Source organism: Terrapene carolina, unplaced genomic scaffold, assembly GCF_002925995.2.
Source record: "Terrapene carolina triunguis isolate 2854851 unplaced genomic scaffold, T_m_triunguis-2.0 Scaffold42, whole genome shotgun sequence".
Taxonomy (NCBI): domain Eukaryota; kingdom Metazoa; phylum Chordata; order Testudines; family Emydidae; genus Terrapene; species Terrapene triunguis.
The window spans coordinates 42,803,644-42,823,157 of NW_020664393.1; the positions used below are offsets into that span (position 1 = coordinate 42,803,644).

General features: G+C 43.7%; 1 protein-coding gene across 2 annotated transcripts in view; it reads right to left on the minus strand.

Moving 5' to 3' along the window:
- AGPAT5 (1-acylglycerol-3-phosphate O-acyltransferase 5) overlaps nucleotides 1-19,514 on the minus strand; it is a 142,548-nt gene that overhangs the window by 50,467 nt on the left and 72,567 nt on the right. For both annotated transcript variants that reach the window (XM_024222876.2, XM_024222808.2), the window contains one exon: nucleotides 16,975-17,065. In XM_024222876.2, coding sequence (XP_024078644.1) covers nucleotides 16,975-17,065 — 91 coding nt within the window. The remainder of the gene's footprint in view (nucleotides 1-16,974; nucleotides 17,066-19,514) is intronic.

A 19,514-nucleotide genomic window follows, 5' to 3' on the forward strand; every position in this document is an offset into this window, starting at 1 on the left:
GTCTCTGTACACAGAGAGCTGTTACCCTTCCCTTCATAGTTATGACAGAGGTATTGATAAAAACTTTGAAATTACTGAAGAACTTGTTGGCATGTGCTCCATGATGGGTCGCACAACTGGAAAAGATATCTCCAGTGAAGTGATAAAGTGCATGAATGATAAGTTGGGAGTAGATTTCACAAACTTGGTGGTCATTTGTACTGATGGTGCTCCAGCTATGTGTGGAAAAAATGTTGGAGCAGTTACTCTTCTTGAAGAATTTATCGAGAGACAAATAACCAAACATCACTGCATTATACATCAGCAGGTTTTGTGTAGCAAAGTCTTAAAATTTGAGCATGTAATGTCAGTGGTAGTTTCCATTGTAAACCTCATCCGTTCTAGAGGACTAAAACATAGGACATTTCGAGCCTTTCTTGAAGGGGAAGACGCCGAGTGCAGCGACTTAATCTACCATACGGAAGTGAGGTGGTTGAGTCGAGGAAGAGTGCTCCAGCGTTTCGTTGCTTTGAAAGAGGAGATAGCACAATTCCTAGAAAATGGGCCAATAAAATTCCCGGAGCTTGAAAATGAGTCCTGGAATCAAGATCTCTTTTTCTTTTGTGACATTACAGCACACCTGAATGATCTCAACATTCAACTTCAGGGAAAAAATCAACTTATATTTCAAATGTGTGCAGCAGTGAAAGCTTTCAAAATGAAATTGAAACTTTTCAGAAGTCAGCTGTCAAAAGGTGAAATGTGTCACTTTCCCACTTGTGCACAGAATATCCCTCAGAACAAACACGCCGAGTTAGGAGAAAAATACGCAAAGCACATCAATCTTTTGATTGAAGAATTTGACAGAAGACTTACTTTGTCTAAAGATGATGACATCCAGTTGAAGCTGATTGAAGATCCCTTTTCTGTGGATCCAGAGGAAGTGACACAAGATTTGCAGTTGGAGGTTATTGAACTTCAATGTTCGGCAGTTTACCGAAATAAGCACAGAGAAAGCAGCCTGTGGGACTTCTACAAAAGTCTGGACGATGAAAAATACAAGAATCTTATTGAAGTTGCACTGAAAACGTTCAGCATTTTTGGAAGCACTTACATATGTGAACAAACATTTTCCATCATGAACATGAATGAAAACAAGCAACGTTCTTCTCTGACTGACGACCATTTGGAAGACATTATGAAAATATCCACTTCAAATATGACCCCCGAATATGACAAGCTTGTTGCCGAAAAGAGATGTAATATCTCTCATTAAATTTGCAAGATAATTATGAAAAGTACAAATGTTTTCTTTCAATGGAACAGGTGTTTTTCATTTTTCCATGATTCATAAAAAAAATTAAAATAATTTAAAAAATTGTTTGCTTTAATTGAAAAATTCTTAATAAAGTATCACACCCTCTCCCCCCCCCCCCCAAAAAAAACCCTTCCTTTTCGGCCCACAGCTGTTTCGGCGGGGCGGCGCTGGGGAAGGAGGGTTTGTTTCCGCGGTGCGGGCAGCGCTGGGGTGGGGGATGTGTTTCGGGGGGTGTAGCAGGGTGGTTACCCCGCTCCTGCCCTGAAGGGCTTAAAACAGCCTTGGGGGAGGGCTGTGGCAGGGGAAAAGCTGAGCTGATTGGGGAAGCCGCTTCAGCTGGGCCATGCCACAATCAGGCCCCAGCTGGCCTGTATAAAAAGGCTGTGAGCCAGAGGCCCAGAGGAAGTCTCTCTCTGCCTGTAGAGAGAGAAGGGTCTGGCTGCTAGGGAGTTGAGCAGGGTACTGGGAGTGGAGCAGGGCTGGGGAAGGCTAGAGGAGCTGGGGAACTCCAGCCTGGAAAACCCCCAAGCTGCGGACCTAGCTAAGGGCCTAAGACCAGTACCAGGGCTGCAGAGGGGCAGCCCAGCTATAGAGGGAGGCAGCAGGTCCAAACCCAACCTTGCCTGTGATGAGTGGCTGATATACCCCAGGGCGCGGGGGCTAGTTAGTGACTGGCAGTAGCCTTATACTGAGGTGAGGTGGGGATTAGAGGATTGGGGGTTCCCCAGTGAGAGGAGACCAAGAGCCAGAGTGTGGGGGTATTGCCAGGGGGCAGCACCCCAGATCAAAGGGCACCAGGGTCCAGGAGGGACACATAGCCAGCGGCAGTGGGACACCGGCCTGCAGAGGTCGCTCCAACGGCTGGATGAGCTAATTCCCGAGAAGACCAGCAGGAGGCGCCGCCGGGGTGAGTCCTGCTTGCTTACACGGGGGCTGGGCGGCGCTGGGGGGGGGATGGGGTTCGGCGGGGCTGGGTGGCGCTGGGGGGGGGGGGACGTGTTTCAGTACAGCCGGGGGGTTTCGGCCCTCAGCTATTTTCTTTGGAGTAATATGGCCCTCGCCGCTTTACGAGTTGTGCAGGCCTGGGATAAACTCTGCTGACAAGCTTTGGATAAGCTAGATGCATTTTATCCACCTGGTAATAGCACTTCTTTAATCCTACAATTTCTTCTCTCTACATAGTTAACAGCTTTGTTTTTAAAAGTTAAACAGAGAAAGATAGTTCTAAGTTACGTATGGAAGAAGAAGCTCTTGCTAACCTGGGATGTGTGGGTGGGAGTCTCTTATATTATTAGGGTCACATACTCTCCCTTTACTGGAATAGACTGTAGAGAACTATGTCAATAACTATGCTAGAGAACTGATCAAGAGCGAGGTTACAAAAATATCACAGCTATTTCCACAGTGGGTAAGTTAGCTGCTCTGTGGTAATTTCACATCTCCTGCTTCCAGTATCTTCAGATAAAGACACTGTCTGCTATCCAACCAATAAGATACACTTTACCAGACCCCACACACAGACAGAAAACCATTTGTTAGGCCACAATCTTAAAATGAGTCTAGCATCATAAATTTATAAATCTCCAAGAAAGGAACAAATATGCAACTTCCTGGTGGAGGGACTTTGGAGACAGAGGAAGAAGGTGAAGGGAGAACATCAAGGAAACGTGTGAAAACATGCAGACAAGTAGCAAGTGAAAGTTGTTTTGTTTCGTGAACTCTTAAAATGCAAACCATGATGCAGAACGTACCGTATGTCAGATAGGCTATATAACACATCAAACCATCTCACTGCTGTGTTTGAAAGACACTTCTACTTTGGTGACAATGTCATTTTGTTCATGACTTTGGGACATCCAATGTAGGGCTGGACTTGCATTACCAGATATTATAGTTCAGGGCAACTAAACCTGTTTTCCCCATCTGCGGTCTACCAATGGCACCCAACTCTAGGCTCCTGGCTCCTCAGCCATCACCTCCACTGGGTAGAGATCTGTGTCTCTTGCCCTCCTGACTGGGGTTTTTCCAGGCTCCACAGTTCCCTGCCCACACTGTGATTTCCTCAGCAAGCCAGACTGCCTAAACAGGCCAGCATCTGTGCTCTGCTTTCTCTTTTGAGCGCTATGAACAATGTAACTGTCAGCAGTTACAAGTTACCATACAGCACCTTGTAAGCAAGCACATTTATTTGTAAGGTGAAAGCACCACAGAGAAAAAATATTAATAAAAATAAAAGAACCTATACACACGCTAATAAGCAGAGACGACCTGTACCTGCTGATGGGGCCCCCACAATTTAAAGGTTTGGCTGCCCCCTGAACAGCTTGAGTCCCACTCTACCCCTTTCCCCTGGGAGACGTACCCTCAATCTCCCCTCCCAGAAAGCAGCAGCCCCTCCCTGCAGCTCCCAGCTGTTGCTCTTGCAGCTGCTGGCAGGGAGGAGGGGTCTGGCTGCACCATGTGGCTAAGCAGGGCTGGCAAACACTGGCAGAAGTCAGGGAGAGGGCATGGGACCCCACATGCCCCCCCACACGTTGCCTCTGTTAATAAGCTTACTAAAGGTCACACTTGAAGGGCTCTGGAAGGAATCAGTCCTTCAAACCCCACCAAGGGTATTTTCTGTGGTTACAAGCTCATAACAGCCTGAGCTCATAATTAGCACAACCATGAATAATTCAGTCTTTCCTTTATACAGCTTGGGCCTTTGATCTTCAGGTTCCAAGAACAGGTGATCAGCAGACAAAGCAGAATGTGAAGAATTACAAAGGAATCTTACAAAACTGGGTGACTGGGCAACAAAATGGTAGATGAAATTCAATGTTGATAACGAATCGGCCACTGTTGGAAGATTGGACACTGAGCTTGATGGACTATTGGTCTGAGCCAGGACGATCATTCTTATGTTCTTATGACAATGGTCCACACCTCAGGGAGCAGCTGCAAAAGGCTAGACTTTTTTTTGCGTAACCAGGGGTAGGAAATTTGCATTCACCTCCCCTTACAAAAGTTACATGAAACCCAACCTACAATAACACATAACCTTTGCATTTAATACAATGGACTCCAAAGATACTTAAACTTAATTCAGTAAGGTTTTTCAAGGATATTGCAGGAAATTGCATATCTGTCACATCAGAACCCTACTGCTGATTATCAAATATACTTTATTTCTCCAGGGCTTGTTTTCTAAATTCTTCATGAGCCTGCCCATCTTCTCTACTATATACCAGTAATTTGATGATGGCAGGCAAAATTCATTGCACATAGTTAAAAGGATATACTCATAATGAAAAAATTGATATTATGCTAAGGAAAAAAAAGAGCATACTCTGGAATTGGCTAATTATGATAAATCTGAAATTTTCAAATGTAGGCGCCTAAAGCCAGCCATCTAAAAAGTAGTCAGATTTTCAGCAGTGCCAAGAAAACGTAGTTGCCAGTGGTTTTAATGGGAATTACTGTTGCTCAACTCCCTCTGGGGAAAAAAACAACAACTGTTACCTACTTTTTGTAACTGTTGTTCTTCGAGATGTGTTACTCATGTCCATTCCATTCTGGGTGTGCGCGCGCCCACGTCCGTGGTTCTGGGACAGCAGATCCGGCCCGAGGGGCAGCTACGGCAATGTGGCTACCGAAAGGTTCAGCAACGTTCTGAACCAGTGCTGGTGAAGCCACATGGGGGCTATTAGGATAATCTTCGCCCTGTCCTGCTTGATCTTCACAAGAACTGTGTGAATCAATGGCAGTGAAGGGAAGGCATACATTAGAGGCCCCAACCACGGGATGAGAAATGCATCTGATAGGGAGCCCCTGTCCATCCCCCGGATCAAACAGAACATGTGGCATTTCCTGTTTTGCCTGGATGCGAACAGGTCCACCTGGGGAGTTTCCCACATCTGGAAGATTATGCTGACCGCCTCTGGATGGAGTGACCACTAGTGGCGAGACGAGAAGGTCCTGCTGAGGTGATCAGCTAAGATGTTCTTGGTTCCGGGCAGGTGTGGGGCTACCAGATGAATGGCATGCCATAAACAAAAATCCCAAAGGTGGAGAGCTTCTTGACAAAGGGCTGACAACCTGGCTGTACCCTGACTGTTGATGTAATACATCGTGGCAGTATTGTCCATCAGGATCTGCACCACCTTGTCCTTCAGGTGGAAAAAGAAAGCCTGGCAGGCCAGGCAACCGCTCTGAGCTCCCTGACGTTGATATGGAGGGCCAGACTGTCCCTCAACCAGCGGCCCTGGGTGCTTAGCTCACTCAGGTGGATGCCCCAACCCAGGTCCAAAGCTTCGGAGACCAGGGTCAGCGACAGGGACGGGGCCATGAAAATTGCAGGGTATAGCCCCAAGAAACTATGTCTAGTACCCAGCGGTCCGAGGTGACCCGCGATGAAGCCGAACGGTAGGGACAAAGACGGTCGAGGAAAGAACAAGGTGGATCCAGGGAGCTAACTGGGGTGTTGCTCTTGAGCGCACTTTCAAAATGAGCGCTCCTGGCCCACAGAATGCTTTGCCAGGCCAGGCTGAGCGGGTGGAGGAAGGGTGCTAATGACTAAAGCTCATGTCTCTATCCCTTCTCCTTGCAGACCCCTGACGAGTCTGCCAAGGTCTTGGTGGTGGGGGCGTCCGGAACTGCTTCCTTGCAGACTGCGGCGTATGCATACCCAGTGAACGAAGGGTGGCCTGAGTATCCTTTAATCCATGCAGCCTCACGTACATCTGCTATGCAAAGAGTCCATTCCCGCTGAATGGGACATCCTGGATCGAGGTCTACATCTCTTGGGACAGGCCGGCGGTCGGAAACCAGGAGCTGCGCCTCATGACCACCGACAAAGCGACCACCCTAGCCTCCGAGTCTGCAGTGTCACATGCCATTTGGAGAGAGCACCTTGCTGCCGCGGAACCCTCGTCCACCAGGGTGCTGAATTCCTGGGCCAAACCTTGAGGGAGGGACTCCTTGAACTTACAGAGAGAGTCCCATAAATTAAAATTGTATCTGCCCAAGAGGGCCTGGTGGTTCGTCAGCCGGAATTGTAGGCTGGCTGCCGAATACATTTTTCTCCCGAAAAGGTCCAGTCTTTTGGCCTTTTTATTTTTGGGAGTTGAACTGGTATGCCCCTGCTTGTCCTTCTTGTTGGCTGCAGAGACGACCAGCGAGCCCGGAGGTGGGTGGATATAAAGGTAGTCGAAGCCTTTGGCCAGGACAAAGTACTTTTTGGCCCTTTTGGAGGTGGGAGGGATGGATGATAAGGTTTTCCAGAGGGCCTTGGCAATTTTCAGGACCCCGTCATACACTGGTAGTGCAACACGGGCAGGGGCAGAGGCTGGGAGCACACTGAACAAGGTGTCTGCCTGCTCTGCCATCTCCCCCACCTCTATAATAAATAATAATAATAATAATATATTGAGATATACCTATCTCACAGAGCTGGAATGGACCTCGAAAGGTCATTGAGTCCAGCCCCCTGCCTTCACTAGCAGGACCAAGTACTGATTTTTGCCCCAGATTCCTAAGTGGCCCCCTCAAGGATTGAACTCACAACCCTGGGTTTAGCAGGCCACTGCTCAAACCACTGAGCTATCCCTCCCCCCTCTAGGCCCAAGTTCTCAGCCACCCGTCGAAGCAGGGCCTGGTGTTCTTTAAAATCGTCCACCGGACTGGCCTTCGAGGATCCCATGACCGCCTCATCCGGGGCTGAGGACGATGACTGTACCGCTGGGGGAGGCCCCGAGGCATCATCCCCTATGGGGGAAGGGGGTTTTGGGGTGGGTGCTGTGTCCTCTACCCTGACCCCCTGAGCCCGGTGCGCCAACTGTTGCTCCAAGGTGGCGGCATATGAGCGGTGCAAAAGGAGCATCGTCATCACTGGCATGCCACACACACTCCAATAAGGCAACTGCACTGGCCACTGGCCGTGCTGCCTAGGCGGTGCCGTAGAAGTCAACGCGGCCTCAGGTGCCCAATCATGCTGGTGGAGTCTCAGCGAGGGGCTAAACTGCCTTCTTTGTCAGAGGAACCTCCTTCCAGTGACCATGGTGGGACTGTCACAGCCTGTGTCTGCTTGCTGACCGTCGCCACCGGAGACTGGTGCTTGGAGTGGGAGGATTGGTGCCGGTGTAGGGGGGACTGGTATCATGACGGGGACCGCTCTCACGGGGCAGGCAATGGAGATCTGTGCCAAAAGGACGACCAGCGGGAGGGCTAACTGCCGGTAGTATGGAGACCGGTGCCTCCTCCTAGGCGATCCGCGTTGAGATGGCAGGAATCATGAACGCGATGCCGGTGACCAAGGGCGAACCCCAGAGGATCTGAGCTGTTATGATGGAGATCTGCGGTGCGGAGACAGAGAGCGCTGCCTTGGCTTGGGGGATCAGCAGTGCTCCACTGCCGCCTGGGGGGTCTTAAAGGCTGGCTTGCCCTTTTAGGGAGACTTTGATGCGTCCTGGAGGCCTCTTCTCTCTCAGCGACAGGGGAGCTTGGGAAGGCATCAATGTTGCCAGAAGTGTGGGTCCCCTACTGCTCCTGGGAGTTGGTGGTGGATCCTTTAAGGGGCTAAGGGCCCCGACTGGGGAGGCACATCCACTTAGCTCTGGAGTGGCTGGGCAGCCTGAACTGGGTCCTTTGCCCGATGCCCCGAGGCCTTTCTTGCCCAGTGCCGGGGAGCCCTGCTTCTTAGTTTTCTTTCTGGGCACCAGCGATGGGGAGTGGTGCCAGGCGGAACCCGGTGCACTGTGCACCGAGGCCAAGATACAAGGAGTTGAGTCTTGGTGGGACAGCTCTGAAGTCGGACGAAGGGCAGCCTCCATGAGGAGAGCCCTCAAACAAATATCCCACTCTTTCTGAGTCCTAGGTCAAATTTTTTTTACAAATACAACACTTGTCCTTCACATGTGATTCCCCCAAGCACTTGAGGCAGCTGTTGTGGGGGTCACTTAGAGGCATAGGCCTGTTACAGTCCACGCAGGGCTTAAACCCCGGAGACTGGGGCATGCCCTGCCTGGGGCAAAGTCCCCACTGGGACTCTAACTTCTAACTACACTTAACAACTACTTAACACTAACTACTATAAACAACTATTTACAAGGCCCTAAGGCTCGTAGTCAGAAGAGACAAAACCGCTAGCCCTTGCTATGCAAGGAAAGGTGCGCCGACTAACTACCATGGGCAGTAAGAAGGAATTGAGTGGGCGTAGGACCAGCGGTGCCTGATATACTGACACATGAGCATGGAACTCAAGGGGGCGCCACATCTGATGCTACAGATACCGCTAAGGCATAAATCTCCGACGACTGCGCACGTGGGCGCACGCACACCTAGAATGGAATCGACATGAGCAAGCACTCGAAGAAGAAAATCAGGTTACTTAATGTAGGTGCCCAAGTATGGAACCTTAGGTTAAACATTTTAGCCTTTGATTATGGCTTGGGATAACGTCCCTTCCTTATTAGTGTCTCTTTTAGAACAAGCTAAAGAGAATGCCCCTATCCTACCTTGCCTGTGACACTGAACAATTCTAAAGGGAAGTGCTGTGTAACAACCTGCCACAGTCAAGAATGCCATTTCTGCATTGCCTTCCCACCAATTTCAAGAGCTGGGACTCAAATGATAATTCAAGACATTAATACGAGTATTACAAACCCTTCTAGGTAAGATAGACTGCTGTTACTACATACTTAACTACAAGGAAAGAAACTAACACCCAAAGCAGCAGGGCTTTCCCATAACAAACCAACCCCAGACAAAACTGCTTAAGGTACCGTTGCCAGTATTAGACACCCCCATGGAAAGAAACAAAGGACACTAGGGAGCTCTTATGTTCTTTTTCCTAAGCATGACTCTCCAATGTTTCCAATGCAACACAGGAGTCACACTTTAAATTTATTCTACATCTTCCTCTCCATGTTTTGTGCTGCATTTTTTATTTAATTTGCTTATATAAGAGTTGAAAGTATGCAAAAGCAAGATATCACCAAAGCTGCTATTTTTGTAAGATGGGGTTCCAAATAATCATTTCTAGATATGAAAATACTACAAATTATTTTAAATGCAAACCAAAACAAGTGTCAGGACCTAATTAAGTCAATTGAAATATCACTTTCACAGATAATTTAAGATAAATGTTTGTACGTGCAGAATAAGATTAAATTGAAAGAGCGATCTCAATCAAGATAATATTTACATTTAAATAACATTTTAAAATAAATATTTTCAACTCTCTTCATTTAATAAATTAATTTTTATTTGGTGTGGGTATGAACATGCGTGCAAAAATGTGTCTAGTTTCTGGCATAGATATTTCTAGAAAATTCCGGAATGTATTTTGCCAGGGGAGATTGTTTTGTCTTGGTTTGGTAACGGTAAGCCAAGTTTAATTTTTGACCATTTTAAAATATTTGCTCATCATTTCAAAAGTTACTAAAGAAATTTTAAGAATGGCAAGGCTCAAGTTCATTGCCATTTGTTTTCAAAACTTCTGAGTGCCCTTTATGAAATCTAGTGAATTTCATGTTTTACTAAACCTAATGGAATGTTGAAAATGAGGTCCTGCTTTCCTGTTTGTGATGGTATAGGCCTAGCGCTAGAGAAAGATCACAATTAAACATGGTATCCATAGTGAAGTGTAGAGCAGCTACTAGCTTAGATGTAAAAGTGTAAAGAAAAATGTATGTATATTTTGTGCCTTTTACAGAAATATTCATCTCCAGCAGAGGGCCAGTAATATGCTATAAAGGGTTTGTAGATTGTAGATGCCAAAGAAGGCAGTAAACGCTACTTCCACTACAAAGGACTAAATGATCAAATACTAAATCCAAATGAAAATACAATCCTCACCTATATGTTATTGCTCCTCAGGCTCAACAACTCAAAACCTGCGACCAGTGCAGTCAACAATAAAAACTGAAAGCTGCTTACGATGCTAGACCATTACCTAAAATACCAGTATATACATCATTGGGAAGAACAAATCAAAGACACCAACAAGCTAGACTGCTACAGATCATACACAGATCTATTACAACTAGGTGGCTGACTACCTCACCACAACGTGCAAAAGTAAGATAGACTTTCCCCACCTGCAGAATCAGTGACCACAAGCTGAAATATGGAATTTGTGGAAAGTGGGAGGCAAAAACCATAGTCTAAACCTGGAAAGGAGTGACTATGCACACGACGTGACAAAGGGGGAACTGAAATGGACTTTCTACTCCAATACCCCAAATACAAAGAAGTGTGAGAAAGAAATTTCCTCAAATTATCAGGAATCATAAAAAGACGTATCATCAGAAAGTGATGAGGAAAACAATTGTGCCTGACTCTGGGAGAAAGGAGATATGGCACTGTATTACACACAGTCACCTACACCATGTCAGGAATAGACTATAAATGGATACAGAGGATCAAATCCGGACATAGTGTGTAACCCTATCATGGGTGGGTTGTGTCTGCCTCTGACAGATACCTCAGGGCCTTTTTCTTGCATTCTGGCAAAACGTGCATAGATTGTCATGCCTATAAGGTCTCTTGAATGGAACTGTTGTATTTATGGCACCAAGCTGAATGAAAGGTTCAAGTGATTTCCCTCTCTCTACAGAACTTCCTCATTTCTCTTGAGTACTGCTGTATCATGCCTCCCAGAAATCACTTTTATATCTGGGGCTCATTAAATACTTCTTTCTGGAGAGCACATTTTTCACTTCTGAAATGCACTGAATTGCATCAAATATCTGATTTTGGTTTTAAAATGTTGACTATTCTTATTCCAACTAAAATGTAAAAGGTTGCCTAGAAATTTCTGGCACCCACTGAATGTGAATAGTAAATATTTTTAGTTCCTTAGAGTTGATGTCACCTCAGTATTTGATTATACAAGTATCTCACCATATCACAACATAATCAACATCTCAATAAAGTAATGCCTATATTTAGCATTTTAGAATACACTCATGCCTAGGATTTTCAATGGACACAAAAGGAATTACAATGGGATTTGGGTGCTTAACTTCTTTAGGCTCCTTTTTAAATCTCAGCCTATAATTTAAAAAGTGAAAAAATAACACAACACTTATCTCAGATCTTGATGAGTAAAAGATTTTTAAAATCCAAAAAACTAATGTTTGTAAACAACAGTGCTTCTATAGTCCTTTACATATTCAAAAGTACCTTACAAGCACTGGGTGAAATCCTGTCCCAAATGAATTGTGTCATAAAACTCTCATTGACTATTTCACCAATTGTCAATAACAATGCTTCCTTGCTCAAATATAAACAACAACAAAATGAACACATGGGGAAAAATGTATATAGGTCTCTTTCAGTTTTTCTGAAAGCCTCTCTAATGACAAAATGCTAGTAGGCAATGTCATGGAGGTTGCTTCCCCTGGCTCAAAGTTACTTCTACTATAGTAGAAGTAAAAAGTTAACTTCACAGCAGCCCATTAGGGTTCAGCCCCCCACTCATTGGGGCATAATTTGAGTCTGAGGCATAGCCTCCATCCGAAATACTTTACAGCATCCAGCATGATGTACTGCAGGAATGCTATGGAGATAAGTTATTTCTGAAGCAAGTCCGCTATAAAAAAGTTTGCTGTAACTACTATATGAATATACAAAACTTTTGAAGATCACAAAGCTGTCCCAGATCACAGAAAAAAGCTGTCCCAGATCACAGAAAAAAGCTGTTCTTTCATACTTTTCATACTTTAAAATCAACAAATCCTCATCCTTCCCCTTTCATATCTACAGATACTATCTATGGGATAGATTGTAGGCTATAAATTAACTCCTATTTGTACACACAGGTTTAAGGATGTGGAACAATTTATATTATTTTTCATCAGCTATACAGGAATATTTGATTGTACTGTCTAATCAGTGTGTGTCCATCTCAGTTTCTCCCCCCAAACAGGAATATTAATGCCCCCTAACTCCATCTTTAGCCTCCAGAAGTTTCTGGCATCCTCTGGATTTTTGTAAACAAAAAACCTGGCAGTATACTCAATTGAGAACTTGGCAGAGTGCATTATGGCAATTTTCAAATCCAGTTCACTGAGCTCATTTTTCACGTTAAAGAACCCTATTCTTTTTTTCTGAGAGCACTGGGGTAAGAAGGAGGCCCATTTTCCTCCCAGGGAAGTTTGGAGTACAGTCTTTAGTATCATCTTCTTCATACCCAGATTGCCACAAGGCAGAAACAATTCTATGTATCTCATTTGCTTCTGTTTTAGAAACAGGAGGCTTCCTAACCAAATCAGGCAGACAAGATCCCAAATTTCATGGTTCAGCAAACCATCACGTGGAAGTCTATTTAATAAAACTAAAATAAAAAAAAAAAAAAATCACCTCTGTTTCCCCAGAGATCTCAACTGGCTTAAATTCTTTGTGTTTGATATTCTTCCACCTTATCCATGCACAGTTAAGCTTATTTACATTTTCATATTGCATTATGCCATGGGCATGTATTTGAGGTCAGTAACCTGCAAATCAAGTCCTTGGATGTTCACCAAAGTGTCTGATTTTTTTCCTCTACAGTCCCAAAACTATCTTGCAATCCAGTCAATCTGAATGTGTAGTTACTGCAGCCTTTTTATAACTGATGTTTAACTAATATCAATAATAGGGTTACCATACATCCGGATTTTCCCGGACATGTCCGACTTTTTGGGCTCCAAATCCCCGTCCGGGGGGAAATCCCCAAAAGCCGGACATGTCCGGGAAAATCGGGACATGCGGGGCCGGCGGTGCTGGGCCGGGGGCCGGGCCGGGGCCGGCGGTGCCGAGCCAGGGACCGGGCCGGCGGTGCGGTGCCGGGGGCCGGGACGGGGACCGGGCCGGCGGTGCCGAGCTGGCGATGCCGAGCTGGGGGCCGGGCCGGCGGTGCGGTGTCGAGCTGGGGGCTGGCGCCGAGCCGGGGGTGCGGAGCTGGGGGGCGGGCGGGGGGCCGGCAGGGCTGGGCGGGCCGGGGGTGCTTGGCCGGGGGCTGGCCCGGGGCCAGCACCCCAGAGCCCGAGCCGACCCAGGCTGGAGACGCCGGGGGGGCCAGACTGGGCCTCGCCTCCTCCCCCCACACTCCTCTTACCTGCTTCAGGCTTCCCGCGAATCAAATGTTCGCGGGAAGCAGGGGAGGGGGCGGAGTTGGGGCGGGGACTTTGGGGAAGGGGCGGAGTTGGGGCGGGGTCGTGGGCGGGGCCGGGGCCCCGTGGAGTGTCCTCCTTTTGGAGGCTCAAAATATGGTAACCCTAATCAATAATCAGACAAAGATATATATCAATCTTATAACCAAAGATTGGGGCGGGAGGGGGAAGGGGAATAAATTCATCCTGTTTTCAGAAAGCTTCTCCAGGGAATCAATTTGGCCTACAGAAGATAAAAATAGAGAAAGTTTTTCATACTTCTCACTTTGTAAAAGCAAAATAAACTTCTCAGGTATACTCAGAATCATGCTCAAAACAGTCAATGTTTCCAGAGCTCAGACACCAGTACAAAGTACAAAAGAACAGCTTTTTTCTGTGATCTGGGACAGCTTTGTGATCTTCAACAATTTTGTATATTCATATAGTAGTTACAGCAAACTTTTTTATGCTTTAGGTCTCATCACTTAAAATATTTGTTCAGAATCAGTTGAAGAGAATTATAGTCAATAAATTTGGTATCAAAATTTAAGTTTAACAAAAATAAATTTAAAAAACTATCATGAGAAATGTCTCCTTGTCTTTTTATTCAAGTTTCAATTTTTTTTAAAAGAAAAAAAACCCTCCTACAGTGTTTGCAACCCAAACATCGGTGCATTGTGCTAGTGCATAAGAATCAAAGTGAAACTGACTGTAACAAAAGATAAAACTGACCAGACGATTTTTATTGTCCAAGTCAAGCAAAGTTTAAACAGTAGGTAATGAATTCTGAATTACTAAATTTTGTGAAATTATAAGTGAACAAAAAAGGATACTGCAAACAAAATGCACTAATTTCACAACTGTAGTTCATTTTTAAGATATTTCATAACATATTAGTAAACTTTACTTTAAGACTCTTTCCATTGTAATGAATGGAAGCAGGAACAAATCTACACTGAGCTATTATATCTTGGCTGAGGGGTTGAGGAAAGACCATTTTTTCCCCATCAAAATGTGAGAATTAGAAAAATGCAGATGAGGAAGATTCTACTTTAAAACTGAAAGCATTTTATAGCTGTCAGGGTTCCTTCCCCACTCTGAACTCTGGGGTACAGATGTGGGCACCCGCATGAAAGGACCCCTAAGCTTATTTTTACCAGCTTAGGTTAAAAACTTTCTCAAGGCACAAATTCTATCTTGAACAGTATGCTGCCACCACCAAGTGAATTAAACAAACATTCAGGTAGGGCCACTTGGAGCCCTACCTTCCTCAAATATCCCCCCCCCCCCCAAGTCCCTACACCTCCTTTCCTGGGGATGCTTGAGAATAATATCCTCACCAATTGGTACAGGTGAACACAGATCCAAACCCTTGGATCTTAAAACAATGAAAAATCAATCAGGTTCTTAAAAGAAGAATTTTAATTAAAGAAAAGGTAAAAGAATCACCTCTGTAAAATTGGGATGGTAAGTACTTTACAGAATAACAAAAAACTCAAGAACACAGAGGATCTCCCCTCTGGGCAAAACCTTAAAGTTACAAAACCAGGGATAAACCTCCTACTTAGACAGGGGAATTCACAAGCTAAAACAAAAGGTAATCTAACACATTTATTTTCTGCTATTACTTACTATTTCTGCTTAGTTCAGATATACTTAAGATTTAAATTCCCTGCCTGGTTTCTTGGCTGGCTCCGAGAGAGACAGACCCAAAACCTTCCCCCACAGATCTGAAAGTATCTTCTCCCCTTATTGGTCCTTTTGGTCAGGTGTCACCCAGGTTATCTGAGCTTCTTAATCCTTTACAGGTAAAAGAGGAATTAACCCTTTACAGGGTAAAGAGGGATTTTATGCTACCCTTAGCTGTATGTTTATGACAATAGCCTAGAAATATTTATATTAAAAGGATAAATTTTTAGTATTTTTAAACAAGAGTTTTTCTTAAGATTTAGAACAACAACAGAATATATCACTCAGAAGGTGCTGGAATAAGTAAACAGATGCTATGAAACATCAAGGACCATGGAAAAAAAACATCATAAAGTGACAAAATAGCAGAGATATAATTAAGACCAGGAAAAAATATCACTAACACCCGTCATTCATTTTCAACAGGAAACTGAAGAGATGTATACACTATGACTTAAACATGCACACAACACACACACAAATTCCATTCTTCCTGAGAAGCAGAAAAAAAAATTATATCCCTTTGGGCTAAAATTAACCAAAGTTCAATAGCCTGACAATATCAGCATGCCGATTCACATACTTCTGAATTCAATTCAGTGTCACAAAAATGACTTTCTGAGAACCACTGTTGTATTTTTTATTTCACTTCTGATTAACAGGAAAAAAAATATGAAAAAAGACAAACAAAACCCAGGAAATGCATTCTCCCAACAGCTATACTTAAAAGTGTAAACATTTTGAGATGTTGACTCCTGCCTTCAACTGGCTCATGATGCCAGCTTCCATTGCCTACTTATTAAATTTTCAAACAAGCACCTTCATGCTTTTTCCCTTCCTTTCTCTGCCCACGTGGGAGGAGCGCCCCATAAACTTCTGCCAAACTAACTCATTATCCTCCTTCAAACTCTCATCTGTCATAATGCCTACAAAAATCTCAACAGTTAGACCACTGGTGCACTGAGACCACAGCCTATTATGCTGACCGATACTGTCTCATTGTTCCTTTATACTCCACCATCTGTACTCTCGTCTTGTACGTCGATTGTAAACTCTTTGAGACAAGAACTATCCTTTGTTTGTTTATACAGTGCCTAGCACAATGGGGTCCTGATCCATGACGAGAACTCTTAGGAACGAATGCTAGGAACAAACTTTTCCCTTGGGCGAGTCATTCTGTATGATGGGTTTATTACACATGTAGTACTGGTTATCATCAGAGGCAGGATGCTGAACCTGATGGACCAGTACTCTGATCCATGTTCCTAAAAGCTCTTCTAAAGTAATTTCCCTGAAGTATAGCTATTATAGATAAAAATCAAACAGACAACCTTGTTTGTGAAAATGGACACAGGCTTGTACAAACATACATACATTAAAACTTCAAAAAGTAAACTATTTCTTTATTAAAAACATCAGTAAATCAATAATGATAAGATAAAAATGATAGCTGATTTTGTTGTTCTTCTTTCATATGGCTTGGGTAGGTAGCAACAACTACAAATTTATGAGGAAGTATAATCATTGCTACGTTCACTTGGAGCTCGGTAAAACGACGTCCAGTGGCCAATTGACGACATTGGTATGTTGGTGGATTTGTACAAAACACAGAGCACAAAAAAACCCAGCACTTAACAGAAGCACCACATGAAGGTTGTCATTTTGTTAAGAATGATTTATGGAGTGGACAAACTTAATTCCTAATTCAAATCAGAAGACATTTGAAGTAATCTTTTATATGTTACAAAATACACAAAAAGTCTCCCTTGTCTCTATCTCACTCATACACACACCAACAGTTATAACATGTGATGTTATAACAGAATAATGTTCTCTCTCTCTTCATTCACCAAAGTTCTTTGAAGTTTTGCTTACCTTCTTTATCAGCAAATAACTGACTATCTGCAATGACTTTTGGCATCTCTGGATTGTAACGAGTTCCCTCTGGAAAAATCACAAGATACATCTGTGGGATTAAAAAAATATATATGCACATATTTTTAAAATCAGACATAGCATATAATTTCTGAAAACATTAATACAATTTTGGCCTTACACATGAGAATAACATCACATGCCAGATACAGCTGCAAGTATTGGAAGAAAATCAACACTCATTACAGAGCTATAGGAGGCTTACTTTAACTATGTCACATACATAGCTGGTTCATTTGCAATGCTACAGTTTAGGGTTTAAAACTATTTTCAGTCATTAACCCAATTTTCAGGGTTTTATATGTCTGCAGTAAAAAGCCCATTAGGTGATTTAACAAATTTTAAGAGGAAAGATAAAAAAGCCACATACCAAAAGGAAGATTAGGAAATCAATTGAGGAAATAAACAGCAGGAGCAGCTGAGCTAAGAACAAAATTCTTGTTCTCATATAATAATCTTTAGTAGTATTCAACTTGAAATACAGCGGCAGAATGAACTCTAAATATGAAGTGTTTACTCTTTTCCATTGATATATCACAGGGGATCTAAACTGGATTTTCTGCTTTACCACTGATGTTATTTTTAACTTAACCTTCTTCATTATGTTAAACTTTATCTCAGACCCCATAATCACCAGAAGGTCTATTAGTTGAGCAATATAAATTCCACAATGTTACATGACAATGCTGCATACCTTTGATTGGATTTTCATTAAAAACATACATAATATGCATTGGAAATGCCATGCTATAGCAAATGTTAACTAGCATGAAATTAAACATGATTTGCTTTTACTCAGTGTAAAATCATGTCAGCCAGTTGTGGTTAACCCAAATAGCTGATTTCTCTGGTGTCATAGCAGAGGTGGGTCTTTTGGAAAAAGATTTGAAGGAAGAAAAAAAGGTAGTGGCTTTACAGATACTCAAAGGAAGGTGTTCCATACATAAGAGCAGTGGAGAAGAAGTTACAGAGAGGTTGGAGTGAGAAGCTGACACCTGAGAAGACAAGACCGGCATCTGTGGAATGAAGTCTTTGGAGGGAAAAGGGATGGGATAAGAGACAGGAATGGACCATTATCGAAGGTCGAAGTTATGAAGAGCCCTAAATGGTAGGAAAAGAAGCTTAAGATTTATGCAGTGGAACTTAGTGAGCAAGTGGAGGTGATATGGTCAGGGCAACATGCAAAAATCTTAGTAGCTACATTTTAAAGTAACTGGAGGGAGCAACTTGGGTGGGTTGCAAAAGTGTAGAGAAAGAGGCAACATCTTGATTGTCATGAGAAAGATTTGATTAAGAAAGCTTCAGCTGCATGGACAGAGGAAAAAATAGGATGGAATTTAAAGGTTGTAGACAAAAAAGTGACAGGACTTGGACACAGCCTGGATGTGTAGAGGAAAAGAGAGGGAGGAGTCAAAGATGACACCAGTCCAGAGTGACAGGGAGTAGAGTGGTCATAGTCATAGCATCATAGGACTCGAAGGATCCTCAGTAAGTCATCTAGTCCAGTCGACTGCACTGAGGCAGGACTAAGTATTAGGCCATCCCTGAGAGGTGTTTATCTAACCTGTTCTTAAAAACCTCCAAATCTCAGATATTCACAACCTCCCTGGGTAATTTGTTCCAGTGCTTAACTACCCTTACAGTTAGGATGTTTTTTCCTAATGTAACCTAAATCTCCCTTATTGCAATTAAAGCTCCCTACTTCTTGTCCTGTCCTCAATGGATAAGGACTACAATTTATCACCCCTCCTTTTTATAACAACCTTTTACATACATTAAGATTATGTCCCCCTCAGTCTTTTTTCCTCCCGACTAACCACACACAATGTTTTCAATCTTTCATGAGAACACAAGAACGGCCATACTGGGTCAGACCAAATGTCCATCTAGCCCAGTATCCTGCCTTCAAACAGTGGCCAATGCCAGGTGCTCCACAGGGTATGAACAGAACAGGTAATCATCAAGTGATCCATCCCCGTCGCCCATTCCCAGCTTCTGACAAACAGAGGCTAGTGGCACCATCGCTGCCCATCCTGGCTAATAGCCATTGATGGACCTATCCTCCATGAACTTATCTTGTTCTTTTTTGAACCCTGTTATAGTCTTGGCCTTCACATCCTCTGACAAGGAGTTCCACAGGTTGACTGTGCGTTGTGTGAAAAAATACTTCCTTTCGCTTATTTTAAACCTGCTGTCTATTAATTTCATTTGGGGACCCCTAGTTCTTGTGTTATGAGAAGGAGTAAATAATACTTCCTTATTTACTTTCCCCACACAAGTCATGATTTTATAGACCCCTATCATATCCCACCTTAGTCGTCTCTTTTCCAAGCTGAAAAGTCCCAGTCTCATTAATCTCTCCTCATATGGCAGCTGTTCCATACCCCTAATAATTTTTGTTGCTTTCTTCTGAACCTTTTCCAATTCCAATATATCTTTTTTGAGATGGGGCGACCACATCTGCATGCAGTATTCAAGAT